This window comes from Colletotrichum gloeosporioides, assembly GCF_011800055.1.
Source record: "Colletotrichum gloeosporioides strain Lc1 chromosome Unknown consensus_85, whole genome shotgun sequence".
NCBI classification, from domain to species: domain Eukaryota; kingdom Fungi; phylum Ascomycota; class Sordariomycetes; order Glomerellales; family Glomerellaceae; genus Colletotrichum; species Colletotrichum gloeosporioides.
The window spans coordinates 432,326-459,495 of NW_025544730.1; the positions used below are offsets into that span (position 1 = coordinate 432,326).

Sequence of the window (27,170 nt, forward strand, 5' to 3'; positions counted from 1 at the left end):
AAGAACTACTATAGTATGAAGATAACTTACTAAAGAAAGCTATAGTAGTTAGATCTAAATTAGAGGTGTTATTAGTAGTGTTATAATCCTTATAGATATGCTTATAGAGCTAGTTATTACTAGGGAACAGTTACTTATAGAACTAACATTTTCTCTAAGTTATTAAGTGCAGTTTCTCTAGAGGCGTTATAGCTATAAAGTAGGCATCCTTATAGCTATCTTTAAACTATATAAAGTTAAAGTCTCTACTAGGTTTAATCTATTTAAGATTAGTAGTATCTATAATTTAGTTATTATAGAATGATACTTAGGGCTTATCTGTATTATTAGTAACTAATAGGGAGCAGTAATTATCTAGTTTAGAAGGTGAGTATAAGGTAGATCTATCTAGAGATATTAGGGTTCCTAGGATTATAGAGCTTATATTACTATAGTAAGTAGATTATGCTAAATTAGCCTTAATACTTAGGTTCTATCTAAGATAATAGTTCTCTAGTACTAATCTAGGTTATGCTATATCTAACTATAGATTAAGATTAAGGTTAGATTACTAATTATAAAACTAGTATAAAGTTAGGAACCTAGTGTACTAATTCAGCTAGTTCTATTAAGGTCTAAAGCTAGTTAGGTTCTAGTTCTGCTGCTATTAATATAGACTAAGAGGTTAGTTCTCAATCTAAAGCTTATTCTAACTAAATCTACTATTAGGTAAATTCTAAGGTTAGTTAGCGTTAAAGTTCTAGTTAAAAGTAATAAGTTAACCTATCTAGTTATATAAAACACATATATTAATATTCTTACCTACTAAGTTATAGCTAGAGCTATAATAGTAGGTCTATAATAACTATTTAGATACTAGCGTCTTTATTATAGATTCTTATTAGCAGATAGATTAGAGAAATACTTTAAGGGTAGTTATATCGTTAAGAGGAGGGATAACTAATTTAATAGCTCTATCAAAGGATTCATAAATTACGCAGAGTTAGGAAGTAATATTATTTATACTGCAGGTTTTCATATCGCAGATTATAAGTTGCAAATAGACTATAATATCCTTAGTACTAATATTAGTTAATCTATAGGATAAGGACTTCTAATAAGATATAGCATCACTATAATAAAGCTTAAACCACTTAAGCAACTTAGCTGAGATAGTAGATATAAGTACAGATTAGAGCAGTTCTCAATTAACTTCAGTTAGGACCTATAAATACTACACTAATATAGATCCCTATAGATATTAAGTCTAAATCTTACAAATTTAAGTATTAGATCTTATTACAGCTAGATCTTTAATATAATCTATAAAGGCATAGATATCAGTATAAACAGTTATCTTACTATCTAATACTATACCTAATTAGTATAGATCTTTAAATTTAAGATTAAATATACTAATATCTATAAACTTAAGAGACTAATTCTAATTACTATTACTATTACTATTACCACTATAATATAAGTTTAGGGTTAATAATAAGTTTTAAGTTTAATTCTACCTAAAAGCCTCAGCTATTATAGTAGTAAAGTTCTAATTAATAGTATTCTACTAATTCTATATTATAGCATTTATTATTATAACTACTACTTCAGTAATTAAAACCTAAAGTATAGTTCCTATTAAGTTACTAGATTTAAGCATCTTATCTTAAGTTCTAAATCTAAGTTAATATAGATCTTAATGAGGTTCTTTAATATTAATATTAGAAGAAAGTTCCTAATTAAAAATAAGATCTAATCTAATATAGTTATAAGTAGCTTTAGTCCTACCCTTAGATCTAAAGTTAATAGGTTTAATTTATAGCTTATTAGAAAAGCTAACTAAATTAAGCTTTTTAAAGCTTTAAGTTAATTAATTAATATCCTCTAGTAAGAATAGCATTAAAGCAGTTTTTATTAAGGTAGGTAGCAGTAATACTAATAATATTATAGCTTATACTGCTTTCTAGATCTATAATCTATTAAAAATAGAAGCCTTATAGCACTAGTTATAGAGGAAGGCTTAAAGGTATATTTTAAATTCTAATCTATAAAGTAGATTATAATAGGTTATAAACTAATAAGGTTAGTAGTTATAATCCTATAAGTGATAACTAGGTTTTTATTTATAATCTAATCTAATTTTAAGGCTTTAATAAACTATAGTAAGTATACTAAATCTTATTTAAGGTTAAGATCTATTATAGTTATAAGATTAAAATAAGACCTAAAATTATTAGTAATTTAGGTTTAGATTAAACTAAATAGTAGTTTCTAGCTATTTCTAAAAATTTAAGATTATATAAAGTAATTTAATATAAAAAAGAAGATAGATATAGAGTAGGATTAATAAATTCCAAACTCTAAAAGGTATATAGGATAGAGGAAGTAGTAGAGGTAAAAAGGTATAGTTAGGAGGTTAAGAGATAAGATTAAGTAGTAATAGAAGTAGAGTAATCTCTATACCTAAATATAAACTTTAGTTAGTAATAAGACCTCTTAATAATATAATTATAAGATTAATTAGGGTAAGATTGCTAATATAGTAGATCTTACGATTTAATAATATTTATATTTAGTTTTTCTATTAATATAACTAAAAAATTAGTGCCCTTTTAAGGCTATAGATATAACTTCTTATTATACTACTACTATGAGATATAGTACTATAAGGTGTAGTTATAGAAGGATGGATTACTAGTATAGGACCTGATAGGGTTGATGCAGCTATGTATATATATACTTATGTAATAGGGGTGGCCGTAGGCCAGGCTCACAGTGCACCTCCCTAGCACCTACCTGGGTAGGTAGCTCAGGTCGCGCTTTCCCTCGCTGGTAGCTTCCTCCATCTTCGTGTTGGAGAGGTATGGGCTGACGGGGGTTTCCTCTGACCAACACAGAAATAAAATATATTCTCGCGATCCCTTCTTCCCTCTCCTTCGTCCATCCCGTTCTGCGTTCATCTTCACCCTTATCCTACCTCACGCTGCAGTACTGCACTCAATCGAACTCAATCGTACTCAGCGGTCATCCCTGTGACGTCCGCCCCTCCCTTTTCCTTGTCCCTTCTCCGCACTCGCCCACAATGCCCCCAAGAAGATCGGGCAGGACAGCTGCTGCTGCTCCAGCAGCCCCAGCAGCTCAACCCCTCGACGGAGCCTCGATCGCCATCAGCGGTACTTTCACCCAGAAGCGCGCCGAGATCGAGTCGCTTCTGACCTCGCTGGGCGCGACCATCGCCAAATCCGTCTCCAAAAAGACGACGCACCTCATCACCACCCAAGGCGATTTCAACGCGAAAACCACAAAGGTCGCGGCCGCAGAGAAGAACAACATCCCCATCGTCAGCCTGGAGTGGGCCCAGGAATGCGAGTCCACGGGGTCCAAGGCCCCTGAGGACGACTTTGCCATCACCAGCGGCAGCCAGTCCAAGATGCCCCAGCCAATGCAGACCCCTGTTCCTGCTCCTGTTCCTGCAGCCAACGGGTCCCAGAACGGAGCTTCGTCCCAGGCCAGTGCTTCACAGAACGCCTCTCAGTCGCAGCAGTCAGCCCCCGCGACCAAGGCCAACGGAAAGAAGCGCACCAAGGCCGCCGCCGCCGCCGCGCAGTCTGACAATGAGAGCGACGCGCCTCCTGAGCCCAAAAAGAAGAAGACTACTGCCAATGACGCCGCCAAGGGAAAGAAAGCTGCTGCTGCTGCTGCCGCATCTTCCGACGATGTTGACGACAAGACCGACGTGAAAACCAATGTGAAGAAGGAAGCCCCTGGTGGCCAATCCGCCAAACCTAGCAAGAAGATTGTTGTCCCCGTTGACGAGGGCTGCACCGTTCCCGGCGTTGTCTATATTGCCCCCGATGGTACTATTTACGACGCGTCTCTGAACCAGACCAACGCTTCGAACAACAATAATAAGTTCTATCGCGTTCAGGTATGTTGATGTCTGCACATGCAGCCAATTTTTCGCGTACATGGACTAAAGTTGACCTTGCTAGCTCATTGAAAACGGGTCAGTCTACAAGACCTGGACCCGATGGGGCAGAGTTGGCGATCATGGCCAGAAGGCAATCCTCGGCAATGGCACTTTGGATGATGCACTGAAGCAATTCGACAAGAAATTCAAGGACAAGAGCGGATGGAGCTGGGCCGATCGCACCAACGACCCCAAGTCTGGCAAGTACGCTTACATCGAGCGCAATTACGAGGATTCCGACGATGAAGGTGCCGATGACGCCGATGACGCCAATGGCACCGTCAAGACCGAGGACGCCGACGAGAAGAAGCCTGACGCGATTTGCACCTTGGAGAAGCCCGTTCAGGAGCTCATGGGTCTCATATTCAACATGGGATACTTCGCATCAGCCATGTCGTCCATGGACTATGATGCTAATAAGCTGCCCCTTGGAAAGCTCAGCAAGAACACCATTCTTCGTGGTTTCCAGTCGCTCAAGGACCTGAGTGCCTTGATCAACGACCCGTCACTTGCCGACTCCAAGTATTCAATGACCGTCGCCGCCGCGACTGAGCACCTGTCCAACCAGTTCTATTCTTTGATCCCTCACGCTTTCGGCCGCCGCCGCCCGCCCATCATCAGTTCTGGGGACATGCTCAAGAAGGAACTCGACCTCCTCGAGAGCTTGTCGGACATGAAGGCTGCCTCCGATCTTATGAAGATCGACCGCAAGACCATCTCCAATGTCCATCCCGCCGACACCCAGTACCGAAGCCTGGGAATGAACGAGATGACTCCTCTCGACCACAAGAGCAAGGAATTCAGCCTACTTTCAGATTATCTGAACGGCTCTAAGGGCTCTACGCACCATGTTAACTACAGGGTACAAGAAATCTTCCGCATCGAGCGCAACGGCGAGTTGGAACGCTTCGAGAAGAAGAAGATCCCGAATCTGAAGTCAGACCGACGTCTTCTCTGGCACGGCTCTCGTGTCACAAACTTTGGTGGTATCCTCAGCCAAGGTCTTCGAATCGCCCCTCCTGAGGCCCCCGTCACCGGATACATGTTCGGAAAGGGTATTTACCTCGCAGACATGTCATCTAAGTCTGCCAACTACTGCAACTCGTACAGCTCTGGAGGCGAGGCACTCCTCCTCCTTTGCGAGGCCGAGCTTGGCGACCCGATCCAGAAGCTCACCAACGCAAGCTACAACGCAGGTGACAGCGCTAAAGCCGGCGGTATGCTTTCGACTTGGGGCCAGGGCAGAACGGGCCCGAGCAAGTGGATGGACGCCAGCGCCGTTCACCCTTCGCTTAAGGGCATTCAGATGGTAAGTCACTGCTAGCTCGCGGCTGCATCTTTTTGCAGTCGTTAAGTTATCCTTGTGAGCAGATTGTGCTAACCTACTTGGAGCCTGACACGACCGTCACTCCTGGCGACACCAACGTCCAACATGCAGGCCTCTACTACAACGAATTCATCGTCTACGATGTGGCCCAAGTTCGTCTCCGCTACCTGTTCCGAGTCAAGATGTAGACCTCGATCAGGTCGTAGCGTACTCAACCGCGAAATGATACTGAGGTATTAGATGTGGTGAAAACGACACAAAACTCGACGTAATTGCGGCGCTATGAATAGATCTAGTGGAAATGGGTCCTGCACGTATTTCCGAGGTTTCATTTTATTGTAAAGCTTGCTATGATGGGTAATGGGGTGCAGGTACTGGCGTTAGGTAGTGTGCAGCTAATAGGGCCAAATTGACTTGCTTAACTCTTGAATTGTCTATGGTCATCAACATACACGCGGGCTGACACTGTCTCCCGAGTCTTGAGCCTTGTAGTTGCTTTTCTTGAACCTAATGTGCAATGGTGAGATTTAGCGCCCCAGATGGATTTTACGAGAGCTGGTCCAACGACATAAGAAGCCTGGCGATGCGGTCGCTGACAGGGGCCATGTTTGGTTCGCGCAGACTTTACAAGGGTTTAGCGCGCGATTGCGCAGCAATTGAATGTTACGTCGTTGGTTCAGTGCCATCCGCGGCGGCTAGGTCACGACCCCGACATTCATAAGTCAGGGGGTTGCCGGCGAACAACATGGCTCCCACAACTCATGCTCCTCTTCCACTAGCACTTCTCTTTAGACCTCAGCTACAGCTTTCTTGGAAGCCATGCGCATTTTCCCACTCAACCGTCTCTGGCGCCGGTCCAGCAAACCAGCCTCTCGGCCCTCTCCCACAGCTGAAACCAAGAGATCGCGAGGGCAACACGAGCCGCAGACGTTCGAGACGGAGTTTGTCTATCATGGCATTGACTTTCAGAGGATGGTTGAACGCTCACACCCGGACTTTGAAGAACTTTTCTTTACAATCATGGAAGCCTTTGATGGTTTGTCGGAAGATAACATGAAGGATAGAACACAGGAAGTTGTGGGCGCAGCACAGAAAGGTTGGGTTTCATACGTCGAGGAGGCGCAGAAAGACAATGATCCCGGCCAACGAGTGGAGATGTGGGAGTTCTGGGACATTTATACGCGGATGGTCAGCTGCGTGCCATATCGTCACATTGGGCAGCGATTGCTCACCGACGTTGTGCTGGAGCTGGAGATAATTGGAGAGGAGGTGAGATACCTGCAGAGGGAATGTGCGTGTCTATGTTTCAATGCTAATGTGTTTGATATTGTAGACTGAGGACTCGGCGTGGAAGGACTTGCCTGAGCTTGGACAGACACTGAGAGAGGGGTGGAATGACGGTGAGACTTCCCTACGTGAAACTATAAGCAATATGTTTCTAACAACCCGGAATAGACCCAACACGTACGCGTTTCTCTAGGGAAGAATGTACTCTGGAGCACTGGCTCAATTTCAACTCCTGGTTCGCGCGTCTAGTTGGGAGCGGGCCGAAGCGAGCACTGAATCTCATGCTGTGGTCGATTAAAGATGGTCTAGAGAAAGATCTAGAGAAGCTCGCAGAGGATCTGGAGAGGGATAGAGAAAAGCGCAAAGGGGAGTTTGAAGAGGACCTGAAGGAGAGGGAGCAGCAAAGATTGGAGGCCGAGCTGCTCTGGAGGCAGAACCACGGGCTGGAGGGTGACTCTCGAAATCCCTTGGGCAATGAGCTGACGAAAGAGTACACGACCGCCAGGGCGCAACCGGCTGCGACGCCCGAGGGTCCGCCTGACGAGGCATCTGAGGGCACTGGGGAACATGCAGAGAAGGACGCGAAGGTGTTGTGCCCCGAAGCGGTGACGAGAGTCGCCGTCGCTGCGGAGTATTTCATCCACGCGGCACCAGTGATCTTGGAGGAGAGCCTGACCTGGCACACTCGCGGCCCTTTGGATGACCAAGAGCAGCGGATCTACCGAGCAGGACCGTTGTTTGCGGGCACTTTCGGATTTAACCTGGAGAGATGGGGATTCTGGAAGAGGCGGTTGGGGGAGTTGAAGAGTCAACTTGGAGACGAAGAGGTGGAGAGGAATGTGGACGAAGCGTTGGAAAAGATGAGCGCCGTTGAAGTGGCTGTAGCTAGACATCTGTAGTATACTCTTGAGAGAATCCTCAGTTCAAACGGTGCCTGCATTCACATGGCTTGCGTCATATCACGACCTTCACTATTCATTTTGGGAACAACTTGAGCAACAGCACCAATCTGTATTCATCGAATAACTCTACCTCGTGTACAAAGTAAAGTTGCGTTAGGAAGTGAGTTTTAAAACTCAATATCAATCCCAGCATTGCGTCTTCCACCGTCGTCAATCTGAAGTCGTCCTCCGCCACATAATAAGTCTGCGCCAGTGCCGCTTGGTGAGGTAGATCCGGTACAGCTCAAGCCTCTTGAGTTTCCGGCAAACTTGCGCGCCGAGTCGAGTTCGAGTTCCTTAGTTGCAACCGTCGGGTCGGTTGGAAAGGCACTGGCGAACACATGTAGTGCCCAGCTTGACATCACGCGACCATCCAGAGACCAAAGCATTCGCCTTGCAGCGGTTCATGGTTTTGACGGCAGCGTTGAACAAGTGCTGGGTCTTGGATCCGCTAACCCGTCTGCTCCAGCTGATGCAGCAGCGGTTGTTGGTGCTGACATGGACATCGGCCCAGCACCAATAGTTGGCAGCGGGCAGGGGCTGGTTGACGAAGGTAGGGCCGCCGAGGATGTCGAGAAGGCGGCCGCAGATTCCGGTGCGAGCCTGGTTGGTTTTGCTGCAGCTGATGGTGTTGGCACCGCAGGTCTGGCGGGTGTCGAGGTCGGCGGCCTCGAGGTCCCGTGCGTCGATGGCGGGAACGGAAGGGTCGACGAAGCCTTCGAGGAGACCGTTACCGAGGACTCCGGCGTACACGAGGTCAGGGGCAGATGCGTTGGTGGCGGCTAGGAGTTCGGCCTTGCCCTCGAGGGGGTCAATGACGGCCTCGGGGTCTTGCTCTCGAGTAGAGAGGCCCTCGGGGGCAGCGAGGGCAACTGAGGCGAAGTAGGCGACGATAGCGACGGTGAAACGCATTGTGATAGGTTTTTGAGTTTGGTCTAAAGAGAGACAAAGTTGGATGGAAGAAGGACGAAAGAGAGACAGTGATGGTTTTGAGGCCTGGTGTTTTCTTGATGCTGTTGGTGAGCTGATCAGAAACGTCGGAAAGTCGGGAGGCAAACCTGTTTATATACTTTTCCTCTTTCGAGGACTTCCCTAGACTTCTACTCCCTTGTGCAAGCAAAAGGACTTCCAGTCCGAAGCACATCCTTCCCAGTTCATCTGGAACGAGGCTGTCACAAGGATCTTCTCATGATCTCTCAAGTTACTTCTTACTACTGCATTCGATCTGGTTGAGTATTTGAGACTAGAAGCTGAGACGACGAGCTGACATGTCTCGACACATTCAAGGGATAGTAATGTGATGCTTTAACCGATGATCGTCTTAAATACTTTGCATGGCCAAGTCAATGCCTCAACACGCTTTGCAACAGCCTGCCTCACGGGGATATTGATTTAATGCCAGCTCCTGCCTGCTGAACTTTCTGAGGTGCGCCACTTGCTGCAGCATGCCAGGCGCGCGCCGTTTAGACCACTCTCCACTGTCCCCAGCTCTTCAAGGCTGGCGATAATTTCACGAGTGACCAGATCTTACTTTCATGCGGAGGTCTTGACATTTCGGGATGTAAGCCCTATGCCAATTATCTACCAAACTTGACACCTATCGACTGTCTCAGACACACTTCCAAGGGTACTCGACTTGGCATTAGCCTAGCGGGACAACCCGAAGATGCTTGCCGCAACTTAAGCCAAGAGACTTCAAGAGTTGTAAAGGCCCGTTTAAGTGAATAATCGAGAGAACTTCTGGGTCTTGTCTTGGGTGCCTGAAAACGCTTGTAGCGCGCCGAGCCGCACATTAATCTTGGACCGTTCCAGCCCGGCCGGAGCGTTGGCTGAGCTGAGACGATCAAGACAACAGGGGCGATCCTGATCCATATTAGGCAGTATGGGGTCGCAACATCGGAGCATACTTAGTTATCAAGAACGCACCCCGCAGCTCATGGACGGCAAGGTAAAACAGTCTCATCGCTTCGATGTTAAGTGGCATCTTCTGTATGGCAGGATGGGGTTCCAAAAAGACTTTCAATATCGGCCTGAGCGGGATAAAGGGTAAAAATTCGCCGCCTAACTCAAGAGGCTTGAGCTGCACCAGATGAACCTCGTGTGAGGTGCACCTGAATTGTGTGCGTGACTACAAGAGAATGTTGGCATCGTGTAAGAAAAACTGGTTATAGTGAAATATTACTGGTGGATGCAACGATCAAAAAGGCCTTTGAGACATGCGCCTCTCCCCATTACTGTTGTTGGTATTGCTACTAACACCAGATCTAAAACCTGATGGTGATGAGGGTTGAGACCCAACTAGTACTCCTTGGGTCTTCTGAACCTTACCTGTCTCATCTAACATGCCGTTATTTCATGCATTTTGCAGATTTCTTTCAGGTGAAAGCGATGATCCGAACAGAGAAGGCACTGGTAATTAGACTTCACAACAGGCTCTCATACAACTGGGCAAAGGTTCAATCCTTTGCACCCGAGGCACGAAGGTACCTTCCTAGGCACTTCGATGCAACCCAGCTGAGAGAATTCAGAAGTGTTGAGAAGCAGCTGATGTGCTAGCTCCTGCCTCCTCCTCATTGTATTTTGCGTTGCCCATTCTTACTCGGCTCCAAGGCTACCCACTGGTCCGTTCGGCGGTTTTTGGAAACCAAAAGGCTTCGGTTCGAGGCCAGGTCCTCCACGAATTGGAGACACAGTTAAAAAGACGTGCCTACCCAAAATTTAAGAGGGGGTTAAGTGTCCCCCAATAACAGCGCCTCCCGTAGGAGAGCCGGAAATGTTAGCTACATAGCGGCGACTGCAATTCCATAGGTCTCTTCCAGTCCCAGCAGTGCTGTCTGGTGTATCGGTCTTGTTTGAATCTCCTTCAGTCTCTCTAGGCGAATTTCTCCATGGCCGCATTTCTCGAAACATATTGAATCTTGAGGCTTGCGTGTATACACGTCGGCTATACCAGCGTCTGGCCCATCTGGCGGTGAGCAGGTGTGAGAACCAGCGGCGTCTCGGAGTTGTAGAAACCATGAACAGCGCTGCCAGCCGTCCTGACCATGCTTAAAAATCGGGGTTCAACGGGACTTGAAAGGAGATAGCGGGGCCCCGAACGGGACTTTGGCTCAACCGCTGAAGACTTGAAGCGTGTTCTGGTGCCTTTTCTGGATACCCCCCTGTAAGTGATCATCATATTTTCCGCTTTTTACTCTTTGATGCAGACGCTAGGGCTGCTTCTGTCCCTGTCAGGAGCGGGCCGCCATGCAGGCATCTACCGAGAACTGGTTAGCTTGGAGAGAGATCTTGGACAAGGTCCACGGAAAACAAGTAGCAGTCGTTCATTGGGAAACAAATGAGCGTTGATGAACAGGCAGCCGAATCATTGTTTAGTTTGACAACAAAGTCCACATTTGACCATGCATAACAAATGTAAAGTTCCAGAATTGCATTCTTCACTACCCCGAAAATTTCTTCATAAAATTCCACCTCCCATACATAGAATGACCTCCCGCCTGAATGTTCTCGCACGCGCGCAATAAGATCGAAAATTAAGACTCAAAACTCCAGGGCCCTGGGTATCTCAGGTGTAGACAATGATGGCGCCGACGTTCTGGTTGGATGGGACGCTGAAGCATCCGCCACCGGTGCCGGTCGCAATCTGCGTGCTGCAGGTGTTGCTGCTAAAGAGGCGCCACTTGAAGGTGCGGCCGTCGTCCGGGAACAAGAAGCGGACGGAAGCGGAGTCGGCGGCGTTGGGGTCATAGAGACCGTTGAACTTGGAGCAAACGGCGAGAGTCTCCTCGTGACCGGTCAGAGAAACTCCGTTGCCATTGCCACAGCCGTTGGGGTACCATTCGACGAGGTACAGAGAGTTGGGAGGGATCTGCGAAGCTTGACGGGCAGAAATATCCTTGACACTGTCGCTAGAGTTGCGGAAAGTAGGCGATGCCACGACGGCAAGAGCCGAAGAAAAGAAGGTAGCGAGTTGCTTAATAGAAACCATGATCACGATGCCTTGGTATGCTGGAGTTGGGTTTGACGTTGGTGAAGACAAGAAGTGAAGAGAGAGACCGGGGTTGAGATGTCTAGATGGGTTGATGAGGGCCAGATTGCATTGTTTTGGAAAGGCGGACGAGAGACTAAGTATTTGTAGAACTCCAGTCGGTGAATATCTCGAATGAGTTGCCAAATAAATCTACCAAAGTCCCTTTCGCGACTTAGTGATATTTTGTTGCCTGCGTCTCTTCAAGGGGTCCCGAGGAAACGCCTCGAACCTGATGATGATCTCAATGATGATCAGCCAGGTGGCATGGATGTGAAATCTTCAGTGACTCTTCCGCCAGTTGGGCCCTGTAAAAATGGCGCCTTCATCGGCCGAGCCCTGTAATCGTAGGAATGGTTCCCACTCCTTGCAATATTTAACGAGAAAGGGCTTCTCTAGGCATATAGTCTTATCAAAAGCCTAAATTCAGCCTTTGCTATGGACGAATCTCAACCTGCGTGTTGATCTTCTATTTCCGGAATCACTTCTTTCAACCACAAACAGAATTTTGGAAGCCTGGAGAGGCTATGTCGCTGCGTCGCGTGGGGCTGATGTGAAGCTGTAGCCTGATGCAACCCTTTGTAGATTTTGTGGCCCAAGATCGACAACTGCCGGAAACCCCTGATGGAAATGTGGAGCTGCCGAGAGGGTCACCCAAAGGGACTTTGGAGTCGATCAACAACTTCAGAAGAGCTATGTGAGCACTTAGTAGCCTGATCTAACATTAGAGAGACTTTTGGCTCAAAATCAAGATCAACAACTGTCAGTAGGATGTGGATAAGCTGAAAGCATTAGGCAAACGCAAAGAACTTTGGGGACGATCATCAATTCACAACTTCTCAGAGTTTAGACAGTTCGGATAGATCATTGCTCGTGCGGAACAACTATAAAGACGAGTGCCTGTAACACCATCATTCGGACTTTCCTCATCATCCACAACATCATCTCAACACACAAGTCTATCCTTCCACCCCATCAACAGTACTTTGATCTCATCTTTTCTTCAGCTCAACTATGAAGCAATCATTCATCCTTCCTGCGGCGTTCGCTGCCCTGGCTACTGCTCAAGACGTTTCTTGGTGTAAGTCTGAGGGATGTAACGACTGCCCTTCATCGCCAGCAGTGGTCCCGGATACCCTGAGTGTGTCATTTACGACACCAATACCGTCTTTGGTGGCCAGGGCTTCAAAGAGGGCACTGGCAAAGTGAAGTACCTTGTCTGGGGTGACTTCATCGACCCTTGCGGCGGCCAGCCCGGTAGCTATATGGTCCGATCCCCAGCCAGCTTGACTACAACTGGTTGCGGAGATCTGATCTACCACACCGAGAATGCCGAATGCTCTAGCCAGCTTCGCATGGAGGATACCTTTAGTGAGTAACACTAATTTGCAGTCTTGAGTCAAATTCTAACAATCAAATCTAGTGGTTCAATTCTGCTGCGGATCTGGGGACTGCGAGGCAGCTGGTGTACCATGGGGTCGCCGCGACACCGAGGGACGCAGCGTCGGCAGCGGACTCCAGGGTGGCTACCTCAAGTTCGCCAACGGCACCGTTATCGAGCCTCTCGCAGTCGGCTCTCCTCCGAAGGACAACACGCTGAAGGCCACTGAGTCTCGCAACCAGGCTCGTTGCACTGGTTTTAAGAGCAAGTCTTACCAGGCTAACGGCGAGCCCTACCTCACCACTTTCGACACTCAAATTGTGTCCGGATCCGTCCCAGCTGAGGAAACTGACCGTACCATCACCATCACCTACGATCAATCCGTTTCTCGCACCACCTCCTTTTCGGCCTCGCTCGGTGACCCCTTTGGCGTTGTTTCTGTCTCCGTTGGCTTTGAATTCAGCGACTCCGAGAGCAAGGGCTTCCAGACTGAGCTGACTGTCTACGCCGGAGAGACTGGCCGTGTTGGATTCACACCTGTCTACCGCTGCACGAAGGGAACTTTGGAGACATGCAGCGGTGACCGTACCTCGGAGGAACACACCTGCACCCCCTGGATACTGAACGGCATTGTCCAGGGTGACTACCGCGTTGTCCAAACATAGGAGATTCCGGAACCTATGAGGCGGAAACATTAGTATGCTGTCCTTTTCTTGTGTCATGTTTGTTCATCTTCAGCAAAGTCATTAGATATCAACCTATCAACTGTAAGATTCGGTTTGACAGCTGCATTGTGCGCAACTTGTCTGGTTAGAGTATGCAGGAGACATAGCCTGCCTTTTTAGCATTGTTTACTCATTTCAATTGAACCCGTCAGGTTTATCAATTACTATTCCAGTGACTGTGATCTATGACTTGAGCCTTTCAATCTGGAAATAGAGTAGCCAAACTTCTTGCAACACCCTAAAGTCCCACATGCGCTGTAGGTCGCTCTGCATAAAACAGCGTCCACTCAAACCTGCCTATTCTCGGGCATTGTGTCGCTTCGAAAATGGCCTCAAAAGCGCGTTTCATTTCACGATCATCCTTAACTACCGCAAAAGACTATCTGAGTAGTCCAGAATTGCATTTTCTGTGACATCTCCTCCATGTCTTCTGCAAAGCAGGAGCGATGGCCTTTTGTCACTGTCGTACCTCAAATTACAACCATCATTCCCAGATGCGATGCAATGGAAGACGGCGTTGGCGTTGGTTTCAGCGGTGACGGTGTGTTCGGCATTTTGGCGCCAGAGGCTCCTAAATCCTCGAGTAGGTTGGCGTGCTCCAAGCCTGTATAACGCAAGAGCGACCTTCCAGATGCGATCTTCTTCCTGGACATCATCTGACTTGGGAATATTTGGGCCTTCGTCATCTTTGAGGTTAATGTCTGTTCTTGCGTTCAGATCAGGAAGTGAAATGCCTTCAGTTACGGCCAAAGGGGGTTTGCTGGACCCTTCCTTTGCGCGCAAGGCGACAATGATGTTTTCTCTGAACGCCAGAGGTATGTCTTCGTACCTCTCAATCAAACCCTTCCAAGATGTTGATTTCGTCCCTGGAGGCAATCTCCACACACGGACCCAGATTTGGTGGCCAATTCGCAGTATACCGTCTATTGATTCGCTGCTTGACAGTGTGGGCAGTGACGTACTTGCCGAAGATACAAGAGCATATCTCAAGCTATCTTTTAGCAATTTGTCGACGTCAGATGTGTATTCTTGAAATTTCTCCAGTAACCATTTTGTCATCGCAAACGACCAATCCGAGCCTCGCTCAACAGCGAGATTCAAAATCGTCTTTCCCTTATACGTTCTGTTGTTATAAAGATACTTTCGAGACGACGGATGCGCAATGTCCCAGGCCAAAAGCTCATCATAAAGAGATTTTCCAGATTCCGTCGTGGAAATTTGAGCCACCATCTCTATATTTCGTGCCTGGTACTTGGCTCTGAAGTCACCTTCGCCGCCCAGTATGTCGCAGACGTCTGCATGTATACCTACATAATGATCGTGAAGACAATTCCGTCCGTATACGGAGGGATAGGCGGAGAGTAAACTCAGATTGCTTCTCGAAGATATTAGACGGGCAACCAGGCTGAGGGCTTGCGAGTGGGCGCTGGTCTCCGGTCGCACCTGCTCTGGTATCGACTCTTCATCGAAAAGAACATGGTTTGCCTGCATCAGTGCTTCAAGCAAAACGACACTGACTTTGAGACGATATTCGAGAAACATTACATTGATCTGCACCATTAAGGCGTGATGCTTGATTAGATCGGCAAACAGCATAGCTTTGTGAAGAGGAAGGAGCATATGACTCCACTCGACCCGGAGGGCTTTGGCACCTAGGATAAATGGCAAGCTCTTCTCATCAATGCATGAGATGTCGTGTGGTTGATAATTTTGAATAATGGCGTCAATCTCAGTATCTTGAGTAAACATTTGCCAGACCATGCTCTCCCAGGGGCAATTATGGCCGCATGAATAGCGCGCATGTAATATCCACTGATGTGAGGCATACTCAAAGAACGGGTGATCTAATGAGAATGCAACTCGAGATTCTAAAGGCTTTTGTTCTTGGCTTGCAAACGAGTGTGACGCGGTTTTCCGAAATCTCCTCTTGAAGGCTCGTGCAACATGACTTCCCGGCCTGCTTGGAAGTACATTCCGAATCGTTTCCTCGGCAATAGTCCCGAGATAACTACCAAGAGGCACTGATAACGGGTGTTCTATTGATACCATAGCTCTCTTGAAATCGTTGAAATTGAGATACGTTGCGCATAGTTCTCCGACGCGATGGTCCCAGAACGAATGGTTGATTGAAAAATCGCCTGTCATAGCTAGTAGGTATTGGCGGATAGAGTGGTGACTGAAGCGAACTAGCTCACTCGCTTCATCAACTTGAATCAGGTTTTCGCACCAAGAGGCAAGCCTTTCAATACCATTGGGATATAGGTCTGGACGGGAGGATTCTTGCCCAACTTCAATGGCCAATGCTTCTCTCAACTGGTCGACGGTCAGAGGGAGACGGACAACAGCTGTCCAACAGAAGATTTTCCGTGCGACGTCGGTTTTGTTATTATTTGTAATGCGTCGCAGAGCCCGGTCGAAGGTGTCTGAGAGTTTTCTTGGGATACTGCCCAAGGTATGCCGTATGTCATAGTCGCTAGTCCGGGAACAGATGTCCTGAATTGCAAGAAAGACCCAAAGAAACCTACGACATTGAAACGAAAGAGTCAGCGCCCATAGCTAATCAGTAGCCGAAACACGACCGAACTCACATTCCTTCTCCTCCGAGGCCTATTTCATCTTGAACTTCACAAAGCAACTCTGGGTCTTGAATCACCAAATCCCTTGCGTCAATTCTCTCAAGTAGAACTTCTTTGGTATATCGTCTGAGATCGTCGCTGATAGTCTGGGCGCTCAGACTGACCTCAAATCTCGCTGTGTCGACTCGGTCAAATTCGTTTCTGAAGCACTCCCGCGACGAGAAAAGGACTTTCACTTTGTGCCTTTCATCTGAGGCCCGAAGTAGCTTGGAAATAAATCCGGAAACGATCCCTCGCTCGTTTGGAGTGCACTCGTAAAGCCCATCCAGAACTAGCCAGAAGACTTCGAATTCTTGCATTGCTTTTGTCCAAAGGGTTAAAAGCGAATCGTGGTCGAAAATCCGTCCCTTCGAGATTTTGAGAGAGCGAAGAATATCTGTATCTAATAATACATGGCCGAGAAGTTGTCGAATGATTGAATTTATGATATGTTCCGATCGCTGACTTGCTAGATCATCGAAACAAACGAAGAAGAACGTGATTGCTTGATTTTGTTGCCGCCGATGCTGCATTAGATAATCGACTATGTTTGCCCTTTGCAGGTTATCAGCGTGTTTGTTCTTAGACCTGAGTGCGCGCACTTACGTGAGGACTGTCTTGCCTGCGCCGACTAATCCACGATCAGCTTCCATTTTTCGCGCTTTTGGAGTAAATATGGAAAGCTTCGTTCACTTACTCATACCAAAAACATTCAGAATGGCAGAATCTTCCGCATTGTACCAGTCGAGAAAGTGATCATCAAGGAATACCCATTCTGCAGTTCCGTTATGCCGCTTTGCCCGTGCATTTTTGAAAGCCATGGTATGGTCATAGGAAGAAAGCTTCTCCAAAAGGTGGTTCCATGCATACGCTACATCGTTATAGATTAGTCAAATATTAAAATAATTAGGATACCAGGACACCTGACCCGTTGCTCGAGCCAGCTCGTCCTGCCTCAAATTGTGAACTTCTTGTTCTGATCTCGCAAACCACCTGGAAAGCTCCCCTCGAAACCTGCTCGCGTGGCGCCGTTCATCAGACTGGAGGGTTTGCTCATGATGGTCGACCTGCGCTTTAGCAAGTCCGATTTCTTCTTTGACTTGTTTCGCCTTTGCGCGTATATCATCAACAAAAGGTCGCATTTCGGCTTGGAATGATAGCGACAGCGCCGTCACAAGTTGCTTTTGCCCTGTCTCTCGTTTCAGCGCGGAAGTTAGACAAATGTACCGCAATAAACTCACATGTGCGCCGCGTGGCGATGACCACTTGAGCACAGCACGAAATTACCGCGGCCTGGAACTCGTATGTGGCACGCCTTAAACGCGTCGAGTCAGGGAAAAGTTGTCGATACTGTGCAAGGCGTGGCACAAATTGATCAAACCCTCGGAGGAGCTCTGAAAACTTCTGGAAGTATGATGTGAAGTTGCCTAAGATCTGGAAGGAGATAAGTATTGACCAAACCATGAGACAAGCTGCCGGTTGAGATTTGTCGAGTCGCCTACCATGAACGTCACTTTGACCGAGCCCCATACCAGTGCTGCGACCTCGGGGTGAGAAGACACGTATGTGTCTGCGATCTGATAAAATTGTTCAACAGTCTGGAAAAGTGAGTACAATGTCGTAGCGATGCTTTTCCCCTTGCGGCTCGCGTCCAGATTGTCTAGCTCGTGAGTAAACTGGATGATCGATCCAGCATCACAAGAGCTCCCCCTTGTGTGTTGGAGCTTTATGCGCTCTTCGTCACTGAGAATTGACTGGAAAGATGCCAATGCATGCTCAAGTGCTTCTTTGCCATCATCAGAGTGGCCTGCGCTGCCGCTCCTACTAGCAATAGAGCCGCTCGTGGCCAACGCTAGCTTGCCGCTCATCATGAGTTTCTTGCCGATGAATAAAGCCAATTGAGGAGAGGACCGATGCGAGAGTTCACAGAGCCTGAAGTAATGGGGGGAGCCATTGGGCTTGAATGCTGCCTGGCTGCTGCGCCTCTGCGCCTCCGCATCTACGTGAATGTGACTGGTCCTTATTACTAGCGCGAACGCTGTGGGATTGGTCGTTTTTTCTTTCTTTTTTCTTCTTCTTCTTCTTCTTTTTTGTCCCTCCGAGGAAGTATCGTTTTTATGCGATCGAGCCAACGTGTGTTTTTGAAGAGGTCTGGCGGGATTGACCGTTGCGATTAACGCCGAATGGGAAGTTTCATTAACTCATTATCACTTCTATACGCAGATGTTAGGTTGTTAGCGGAATTCGCCCCAGTGCTGAGCGATGTTTCGGCCAGGGGCGGCTAGCAGCGCGCCTCACGTCTGTCTGGTCAAACGTGGACACCACACACTCCTCCATAATTCAGCATAGGTAATAGGAGCAAGGCGCAACAAAATTAGTTTCACTTCACTGATAAACCTTAGTCGAGTATTTGAGCAGTTAATTCTCCGCTATCACCTTCGTTGATCGAGATCCATGAATACTGCATGGAAATTTAGGGTGGGTACCTTAGCACGTAAGACCGATGATGTGAGAGCCCGTGCTGTGGCCCAAGCTTTTCTCGAACCCCGCACCAATCAACTAGGCTCCGCACTTTTAGTCACAAAAACAAACGCGACCTCCATCAACCGCCCACCACCATTGGCTTCCCCATCACCAGCTGGCGGCATGGCGTTCTGGAAGTTTGGAGCTTGCTTTCTCCTGGGCGCGGCCCGGGCCGTTGACGGACTGCGTCCGCAGCATGTCGCGAACCAAGAGGGCTGGAATACCCTGCAGCAGCAATTGAGCTTGAAGTCGCAGTCCGCCTCTGCCGCGGCTATCGCGGACTACCCGGAGTACAACTTGTCCGTACCTATTGATCACTTCCACAACGATTCGCGGTACGAGCCTCACTCGGACGACTCCTTCAACCTCCGCTACTGGTTTGATGCGAAGCACTACCGCAAGGGAGGCCCGGTCATCATCCTCGCGGCCGGAGAGACTGATGCCAGGGAGCGTCTCCCGTTCCTCGACCACGGTATCCTGTCCATCCTCGCCAAGGCCACCGGAGGCGTCGGAGTCGTCTTGGAGCACCGATACTATGGCAAGAGCTTCCCTGTTCCCGATCTCACTACCGAGAACCTCCGCTTCCTGAGTACCGACCAGGCTCTCGCCGATACGGCGTACTTTGCCAAGCACATCAGCTTCCCCGGCCACGAGGACTTGAACCTGACTGCGCCCGGCACTCCGTACATCGCCTACGGAGGCTCATACGCTGGCGCTTTCGCCGCGTTTCTGCGCAAGCTCTACCCCGAGGTCTTTTGGGGCGGCATCTCTTCGTCCGGCGTCACGGCCGCCATCATCGACTACTGGGAGTACTTTGAAGGCGCCCGCCTGTTCGCGCCTGGAGAATGCGCTGAAACGACCCAAAAACTTACTCAGGTCGTCGACAATATCCTCCTTGGCAACGGGAAGAAGGTCAATTCTGACGACGTCGCTCAACTGAAGGATCTCTTCGGCCTCAAGCCTCTCGAAGATGCCGACTTTGCCAACACCCTGAGCTTCGGCATTACCGGCTTGCAGTCGACGAACTGGGACCCTGCCCTTGACGACGCTTCGTTCGGAAAGTACTGTGCGACGGTCTCTTCCGACAGTGTGATCTTTGGCAGCACCCGCCACCTCAAGTCATCGGCTGAGAAGCTGCTCGAAACCAGCGGCGCTGACAAGAAGCTGACGAACCGCTTGCTCAACTACGTTGGTTATGTCAAGGACTACGTCAAGCAAGGTTGCCCTGATGGCAACCTGCTGAGGTGCTACTCTAGCAAGAACGAGGCCAACTACAACAACACCTCGATCCGCCAGGGCGCGGGCCGAAGCTGGACCTACCAAGTTTGCACCGAGTAAGTCTAGTGTTTCATCCTGGAAACTTCTACCTGCTGACATGTATTACAGATGGGGCTATTTCCAAACCGGTTCTGGCGTGACGAAGGATCAGCTCCCACTCATCTCTCGCGTTATCGATGTCGAGTACAGCTCGCAGTACTGCCGCAGGGCTTTCAACATCACCAAGGACCCCGACGTTGAGGCGATCAACAAGCATGGCGGGTTCAACTTCAGCTATCCCCGTGTCGCCATCGTTGACGGAGAGGCTGACCCGTGGAGAGCCGCCACGCCTCACAAGATCGGCCTCGATCGCAAGTCGACGACCAGCGAGCCGTTCCTTCTGATCCCCCTTGGCGTTCATCACTGGGATGAGAACAGTGTGAAGGATGACGACGTCACTCCTGACTTCCCGCCTAAATCTATCAAGGAGGTTCACGCCCAAGAAGTCAAGTTTGTGGAGGCTTGGATGAAAGAGTGGGAGAAGGCGCACAGCAATGGCGCCCCAGAGGGTACGCGTCAAGGAGCCAGCCGTATTAGTGGCATGCTGACGAGGACAGGCATGATCTCTGAAGAGCTTTAGAGTGCTGTTACAGAGTAGTCTTTCAGGTTGCTGGCTGCCACTGGCAGACTTGCACATAACCGCCGCATGTTTTAGCCTTTCAGTACCTACGTTACTCCCAGAGTAGACATACAAGTAAACTCGCTAGCCTGCTTAGGGATATGATGTCTGGAGAGGTGATGAGCATGTTATTGGTGACGTCTTCTGCAGGTGACATACCAACACCAGGTAGCTTGTTCTTCGTGGGCCATCAAAGCCAGGGGTTGAAAAAGAGTGTTGTATTAACCACGCACTTGCACCTGAATGAGTTACATGTTACTAATGAAGCCAACGTCCGTAGTCTCCGAATAAGCGTCCCATTCCTTGTTTGAGATGAATGCCCTACTGAGTCTGGGCCTTGATCATGTCGGCAGCCTGGCATAATGTCAGCGACTTTCAGCAAGTCCCTTAGGTCTCGTAACCCACTCACCTTTTCGGCCACAGCATACACAGTCATGGACGTCGTCGCACCAACCGTGGTAGGCATCATGGAAGCATCAATGACCCTAAGCTTCTTGACTCCATACACCAACAAGTTCTCATCGAGCACACCACCCCACTCACGGGGCATCTTGGCAGTCGTCCCGACAGGATGGTACACGGAAGGGATGATCTGGCCCCTGGCCCAGCTGACAAGCTGAGCATCAGTCGAGACGCCAGTTCCAGGCGACAGCTCGCGAGCCTGGTACTGCGCAAGGTCGCCGGTCGTCATGAACCGCCGCATGAACTTGATGATCTCTGCCATGACGTCAAGATCGATCGAGTTTGTCGCCGCGCGGTAATCGACGATCATCTCGCTCTCGGGCTGAGCAGTGTTGAGAAGGATGGTGCCGCGAGACATGGGGTGGAGGTTCTGCACGGAGCCACCAGGTCCGTACATCATCATCTCAGAGAAGACGGTGTTCTTGGAGCGCATGAGCCGGCCGTACACCTTCTGCTGCTGCTTGTACCCTTCGATCTGCTCGGAGGTGTAGGTGGACGGCAGATGGGACTTGGGGTCCTGGGCCTCGTATGTCCTGGCAAGTGTGTCGTATCGGTCGGGACTGACGACTGGCAACCCGATCATGGAAGCAAGAGATGGTGGGCCGCCGCCGCCCCAGCCTCCGCCGCCGGAGTTGGGAGGCTGAACGCCCCATTGGTATGAGATGCTGGGGATGTAGCTGTGGTCCTGGAAGTTAGAGCCGACGCCCGGGAGGTCGACTTTCACAGCAATTCGAGCCTGTTCGAGGTGTGCGCGGGGACCGATGCCGCTGAGCATGAGGACCTGCGGAGTATGTACAGAACCGGCAGCGAGGATGACCTCACGGCGAGCCTTGACCTGCACAGGGGCGGCACCCGTGTTGTTGCGAGAGACGAACTGGACGCCGGTAGCAGTATCACCGTCGAAGAGAATGCGGTTGACCTTCGCGCCGACGATCATCTCGTAGTTGGCGCGGTTGAGGCCGTCCCAGTGGCCGGTCCGGGCGTAGGAACGCTGGAATTGAACGGGGTCCTGCGACATTGGGTACCAGTAGAGTCCCGCCTCGCCGGCACCGCTGTCGACGGGGATGGTCATGCCGGGCATCTTGGCCATGGCGTTGTACAAGGTCTCTGTGAAAGGGTTAGAGTCACAAGCAGTATCATGAAAGAGGGTCTACGAACTCATGATAGAGGTGAGGGGTCCCTTTCCAAAGGCAGCATAGATCTTGGAGGTTGTGCCCCAGTAGCTCATATCATACTTGATGTTGTATTCTTGTGCTTGAGCAGCATCAGGAGGCGCAAGGGTGATACCCTGAGTATCGTTAGCTGTAGCTTGAAGGCCATGTCAAGTGTGATGCTTGCCTTCTTGAAATAGGGCAGAAGATTGTCCCAATCCCAAGTAGACCCAGATCCACCAAGCTCTTTCCATGCATTGTACTCGTCCTTGGTGCCCCTCAAGAAGACCTGACCGTTGACACTCGAGCTACCGCCGACAACACATCCGATACCGACAGAGAAGCTTCGGCCGTTCAGGTTGGGGCACGGCTGAGAGGTGATGTTGAACATGCGTCTGGGGTTCATGCCGGTCTGACTGTCGTAGTAGCCATACTCGACCACCAGAACAGTATCTGCCCCTGTTGTCAGACACACACTGCACGGGAGGATCATGCAACGCTTTTCACTTACACTTTCCATCTTCGGTGAGTCTGTCTCCGACTGTCAAGCCCGAGGTCCCTCCGCCAACGATGACATAGTCATACTCAGAAGCGATCTGCTCGGCGCGGGTGAGAATGTTGACATGCTCGGGATATTGCGTGGGCCAAGCGTATGTCAGCTGCGAAGCAGCAGTCAGGTATGACAGAACCAAACCCTTCACAGAAGGCATCGTGGCGGAACTCGACGAGACTAGCGAAGCTCAATGAAGACTAAAGTTCGAAGGAAAGCCTTAAGCCGTCCGGGCACTTTAACTGAACACAGCTTCCCGACTTCACTTAATCATTAAATAACTTTTCATGAGTAAGTAGTCCCACTGAGAGACGGCGATCTGCACAGGGGCTTGGCATTCGGAAGAAGCCTATTTCGTCTACCACTTCAATCTCTTCCCTTGAGCCATAGCCGCATAGTACTTGTGCTCGGCACATGAACAACATCAACCATGTCAGCCCCCATTCGTCAAAAGTTCACGATTCATCTACCTTCCCACAGGCTCAACTCGAGTCCATGCGGGGAACGACCCGGCATTCAACGCCCAATTTGCATGAGCCGCAGAAACCACGCGAGCGAGTGCGGGGTGATGTGCCGCTTTGGGGTTTGACAGCAGAGGTTCATTCTTCATTGGGTCAGCGGAGTGTCACGTTGCAGCCAAGAGCGTACATCTCTCGACCAATTCGTATTACCCCTAATGTGAATGGGGATTGAGCCGGAGTGGTGCACACTTCGAACAGGCTTGGCATCCATCGCTGCTTACGGCATTTGGAACTATCCTTTAGCCGGACTTTTGTGCCTCTTGATCAGATGTTCACTTCAAAGCGTATTGGTTTAATCGCATGGTATTCATGGCAGGACCATGTCAGGGGTATTCATGATCTAGACGAACTAGTACGAATACCCGCTCTAGTCTAGCCTCATAGCCCATGGAACCACGAAATTCCATGCCTGTATGCGTTTCTCATTAGAGAGAGCCCCGATTACTCGCAATCTGCGCTTCGCACATTGCTTGTTTCATTAGGTGGAATAATAATTTGGCATTTCCCATTAACGCAGGTGCCGGAGTTCAAGATTTGGTTGAGGTTCGTTTTGCACGCCTTGCCGTCCTTTGCCGCAGAGGCTGTACCTCCAGCCCTTCTGGCATCGATCGGACTTTCTATGGCAAAGTGTCAGTAGATCGTTTCAATCGAGGTTTGTGAAGAACTTACTGCCAGCAAAAGCTCCGCAGGCCAAAGCGGCGGCAAGAACAGTAATGCTGAGCTGCATGATTCGGACTAGTTGAAGTGACGGGAAGGTAAATATATGGAAATAGGTCGTCTGCGCAGCAGGAATCGTAGAAATTGTGATGAGGAAGATTAGAGTAATGACGATGGTCTCTTGAAGCTACTCTTGAAATGGTAAATTATCCAACTTTATAGGGTTCAAAGCTCACATTGGTCTTGGCGTAACTTGACGTCGCCATCATAAGGCCCTGTTTGAATAGCACATATATTCTGACAAGATCTTACTTATAACAAAACAACATCAGTTTGCAAGCGAACTTTCCCCCTAGTTTGAAATGGTTTCGGTGGAAGATCCTGTCTGGGATGTGTGTGACTGTGGGATGCCGATGCCTGTAACCCTGTTTTGGACCTCGTAGATTTTGAGCGGACGCCTAGATCTAACCCCAAGACGGAATCGGCGAAGGGTGGAGGTAGATACTGAGTCATACTTATTGACAATGGCATGTTGCTTTCTGATTCGATCCTTCGCCACGAAAGAACCCCCTTTTCCCTCCTGTTAACCTGCGATTTATAGTTTTGTACGTCAGGTTACCGCCCCTTGGCACCGAAGAATCTCGGGACCATGAATATGTAGTTTGCCGGATAAATGTCGAACAAGTGATTGAAAGGATGCAAGGGATCAGAAGAAGGAAGCGACAGTAGACAATCAAAAATGCCCCTGGTGTCCTCAACCTCGTCAACTCCTAGTGAAAACGGCGCTGCGTCCTCCAGTGATCGGTAGCCTGGTTCCTTATGCTGAAGATACCCGAAGATTGGCGTAAGAATGTGACAGAGAGCCACCGGCAATTTTTGACCTTGAATATAGCGGCGCCACGATTCGATAAACGTGTTCCACTGAAGGGGAGGAGTTCGGCCAGTTTGCTCAACGTCCAGCCATGGCGATCTCGAGCCTACTTCGACCTGCATGTCCTTCCATTGCAGTGGCGTTTTCGATGCCTCGCGGATCAGATAGCGGATTTGAAAACACAGCACATTGGTTCTTGTTATTTTTGTCTGTGTCAAAGGGCTCCGGAGGACCAGTTTCCGGAGAGAAAGAAGGTTTTGACTCCTGTGCCAAAGAGACATCGTTATAGGCTGTATCACCATGGTGATGCAGGCGAGTTTGTCTATTTGAACGACGATGTCGTCTAACACAAGATTTTGTACACTGGCCAACCATCCAAGGTCCGGTATTTCACATGAAATCCGCGAAGTAGTGAAGTTAGGCCGTCGAAAATGAACGAAGTCGACTGTCCAGTTAATTTTGACGCGCTCGGCTTTGACAGAGCTTTCGAGACTTCGATGCTAAGCTCCGGGCGTATTCTACCGGCAACGATGCTCGCTAGTGAGTCTATTTCGGTATCGATCGCGGTGTAGTAGTTCTTTTTGCATGCCCTGGGCTGCATAACCCATTCGACAGTATCGCCAAACCGGCTGCCCCCCTTGCCGACGACCAAAACGTATCTGGGCTCAAGGTAAAACTCCTCCCATATCATGAATTTGACACAATTGGGAAGTTTCGGGATGAGCTCGAAGCTGCTGAACGCCGTCTCGGGAACGTGGCTGGTAGACGTGGCGCTTGCTGCTATTCTCGAGCGGTTCTTTCCATGGCCATAGTGGGCGAAATGCGTGCCTTTAAAAACTTGAGATTGTTCGAATGCGAAACTTTTATATTTGCAATCACATACCGTGATAGTTTGAATTATGACTCAAGATGCAAACTTTGCGATTGGGCTTGTATGGCTGGTGCTAAACTCGATTGGCGTGACCGTTTCGAGTTTCTAAACTTTATGGCTAGTGTCAAGCTCACATTCGAACGAGTCGGAGGTTGGATAGATCAAGCGAGGGTTTGCATTTTGGTTTCAACTATCCTGCCTAGAATCCTTCACTGTCGCGCTGAAAATTGCCCTAACTGCCCGATATAAAAGTACGGCTCACTAGCTCGTTGTAATGATACAAGAATTGGACTTCTAGAGACATTGGGGAATATATGAGAAACAACAGAACGGGCGGGATGATAGGCAAGAATCCACTGGGCGAGAGCAATTTTGAAAACACCAACCTGGTATCCGTGATTTCGTCCCCTGTGACCTCAGAGGAAATGTCACGCCGCGGATTGGCCCATCGCTCATTTGCTGAACGTATGTTCTCAACGAAATGCTTCCATTGAACCTCCTCTGATCCCCCGTGTCGTTCTATATCAAGCCATGGCGACTTGGAAACAACGCTCACCTGCAAATCTTTCCACTGAGGCGGTTTCGCCGGCGCTTCACGCAGAAGATACCGGATCTGGAAACACAGAAGCGGCGTGTCGACGTCTCGTTTTCGATGCCATGGAACCCTTTTAAGGGCCAAGTTTCGCAGAGAGCCGAGCAGCCCTTTTCTTTCCCAAAGACAGAAGGCAACAAAGGAAATCATGTCGGTGGTGATTCCGCCCGGGTGGTGTGAATTTAACAGATCGTTATCAAGGACCATGTTTCGTATGTTGCTGAACCACTCAACCTGTGGTATGAGATTGCCTGAGCCCTCGTGGATGGTCGTTTTGACATGGATAAAGTCGATCAGTTGATGTTTACATGCGTCACCTTCGCCTTTCTCTTGGAACGGCGTTTGGTGGGTTTGTGTGGTTGATCCTCGTCAGTAGCCTTAAGTGGTACTTCGATGGTGAATCTTGGGCGAACACGGCTTGCAACGAAGCTAGAAAGCTGATCTATCTGGGTGTCGATTGCGTCGTGATAGGACTTTTGCTGCGGTCTGGGCTTCAGGGACCATCCAAGCGGGATCTCGGACTCATATTCTCGCGACCGCCCTTGAAACACCGGATATGTCGTAAAGTACCGTGGCTGACGGTAAAATTCTTCCCATATCATAAACTTGATACAATTTGGAATTTTTGGGAAAGGCTTGAAGTTGAATAGAGCGTGCACCGTCCCTGGGACATCAGGGGGAGGCATGGTGCTTGTCAATATCCGCAAGGAGCTTCGGTAGAGTTGTTCGTAAAGGAATCCTTGGGAGGTGCGGTTGTAGCGGGAAATCTAGAAAAGCTATC

General features: G+C 48.9%; 8 protein-coding genes and 1 pseudogene across 9 annotated transcripts; 4 read left to right on the plus strand and 5 right to left on the minus strand.

The window, feature by feature from the left end:
• Nucleotides 1-3,064: 3,064 nt before the first annotated feature.
• GCG54_00001331 (Poly [ADP-ribose] polymerase 2) lies at nt 3,065-5,467 on the plus strand (the record flags this gene model as incomplete). Its single annotated transcript, XM_045401449.1, has 3 exons — nt 3,065-3,910; nt 3,975-5,261; nt 5,324-5,467. The coding sequence occupies 3 exons, from the start codon at nt 3,065-3,067 to the stop codon at nt 5,465-5,467; spliced, it is 2,277 nt and encodes a 758-aa protein (XP_045258451.1).
• Nucleotides 5,468-6,098: 631 nt separating this feature from the next.
• On the plus strand, nt 6,099-7,465 carry GCG54_00001332 (uncharacterized protein; the record flags this gene model as incomplete). The annotated part of the gene is made up of 3 exons (XM_045401450.1): nt 6,099-6,548; nt 6,613-6,679; nt 6,735-7,465. The coding sequence occupies 3 exons, from the start codon at nt 6,099-6,101 to the stop codon at nt 7,463-7,465; spliced, it is 1,248 nt and encodes a 415-aa protein (XP_045258452.1).
• A 339-nt stretch (nt 7,466-7,804) lies between these two features.
• Nucleotides 7,805-8,419, minus strand: GCG54_00001333 (uncharacterized protein; the record flags this gene model as incomplete). Its single annotated transcript, XM_045401451.1, has 1 exon — nt 7,805-8,419. The coding sequence occupies one exon, from the start codon at nt 8,417-8,419 to the stop codon at nt 7,805-7,807; it is 615 nt and encodes a 204-aa protein (XP_045258453.1).
• A 2,653-nt stretch (nt 8,420-11,072) lies between these two features.
• Nucleotides 11,073-11,495, minus strand: GCG54_00001334 (uncharacterized protein; the record flags this gene model as incomplete). The annotated part of the gene is made up of 1 exon (XM_045401452.1): nt 11,073-11,495. The coding sequence occupies one exon, from the start codon at nt 11,493-11,495 to the stop codon at nt 11,073-11,075; it is 423 nt and encodes a 140-aa protein (XP_045258454.1).
• Nucleotides 11,496-12,548: 1,053 nt separating this feature from the next.
• On the plus strand, nt 12,549-13,580 carry GCG54_00001335 (uncharacterized protein; the record flags this gene model as incomplete). Its single annotated transcript, XM_045401453.1, has 3 exons — nt 12,549-12,613; nt 12,658-12,905; nt 12,958-13,580. The coding sequence occupies 3 exons, from the start codon at nt 12,549-12,551 to the stop codon at nt 13,578-13,580; spliced, it is 936 nt and encodes a 311-aa protein (XP_045258455.1).
• Nucleotides 13,581-15,508: 1,928 nt separating this feature from the next.
• Nucleotides 15,509-18,123, minus strand: GCG54_00001336 (uncharacterized protein; the record flags this gene model as incomplete). The annotated part of the gene is given in 8 exon segments (XM_045401454.1): nt 15,509-15,661; nt 15,687-16,161; nt 16,229-16,843; nt 16,862-16,886; nt 16,953-17,126; nt 17,184-17,444; nt 17,497-17,689; nt 17,758-18,123. 8 exon segments carry the CDS (start codon nt 18,121-18,123, stop codon nt 15,509-15,511), a joined length of 2,262 nt encoding a protein of 753 aa, XP_045258456.1.
• A 778-nt stretch (nt 18,124-18,901) lies between these two features.
• Nucleotides 18,902-20,675, plus strand: GCG54_00001337 (putative extracellular serine carboxypeptidase; the record flags this gene model as incomplete). The annotated part of the gene is made up of 2 exons (XM_045401455.1): nt 18,902-20,112; nt 20,165-20,675. The coding sequence occupies 2 exons, from the start codon at nt 18,902-18,904 to the stop codon at nt 20,673-20,675; spliced, it is 1,722 nt and encodes a 573-aa protein (XP_045258457.1).
• Nucleotides 20,676-21,035: 360 nt separating this feature from the next.
• On the minus strand, nt 21,036-23,037 carry GCG54_00001338 (Dehydrogenase xptC; the record flags this gene model as incomplete). The annotated part of the gene is made up of 5 exons (XM_045401456.1): nt 21,036-21,068; nt 21,124-22,283; nt 22,335-22,410; nt 22,464-22,780; nt 22,839-23,037. The coding sequence occupies 5 exons, from the start codon at nt 23,035-23,037 to the stop codon at nt 21,036-21,038; spliced, it is 1,785 nt and encodes a 594-aa protein (XP_045258458.1).
• A 1,633-nt stretch (nt 23,038-24,670) lies between these two features.
• On the minus strand, nt 24,671-27,075 carry GCG54_00001339 (annotated as a pseudogene). The gene is made up of 3 exons: nt 26,698-27,075; nt 26,035-26,623; nt 24,671-25,754 (listed from the first exon to the last, which is right to left on the minus strand). Coding segments are annotated over exons 1-3 (2,051 nt in total).
• Nucleotides 27,076-27,170: the final 95 nt, after the last annotated feature.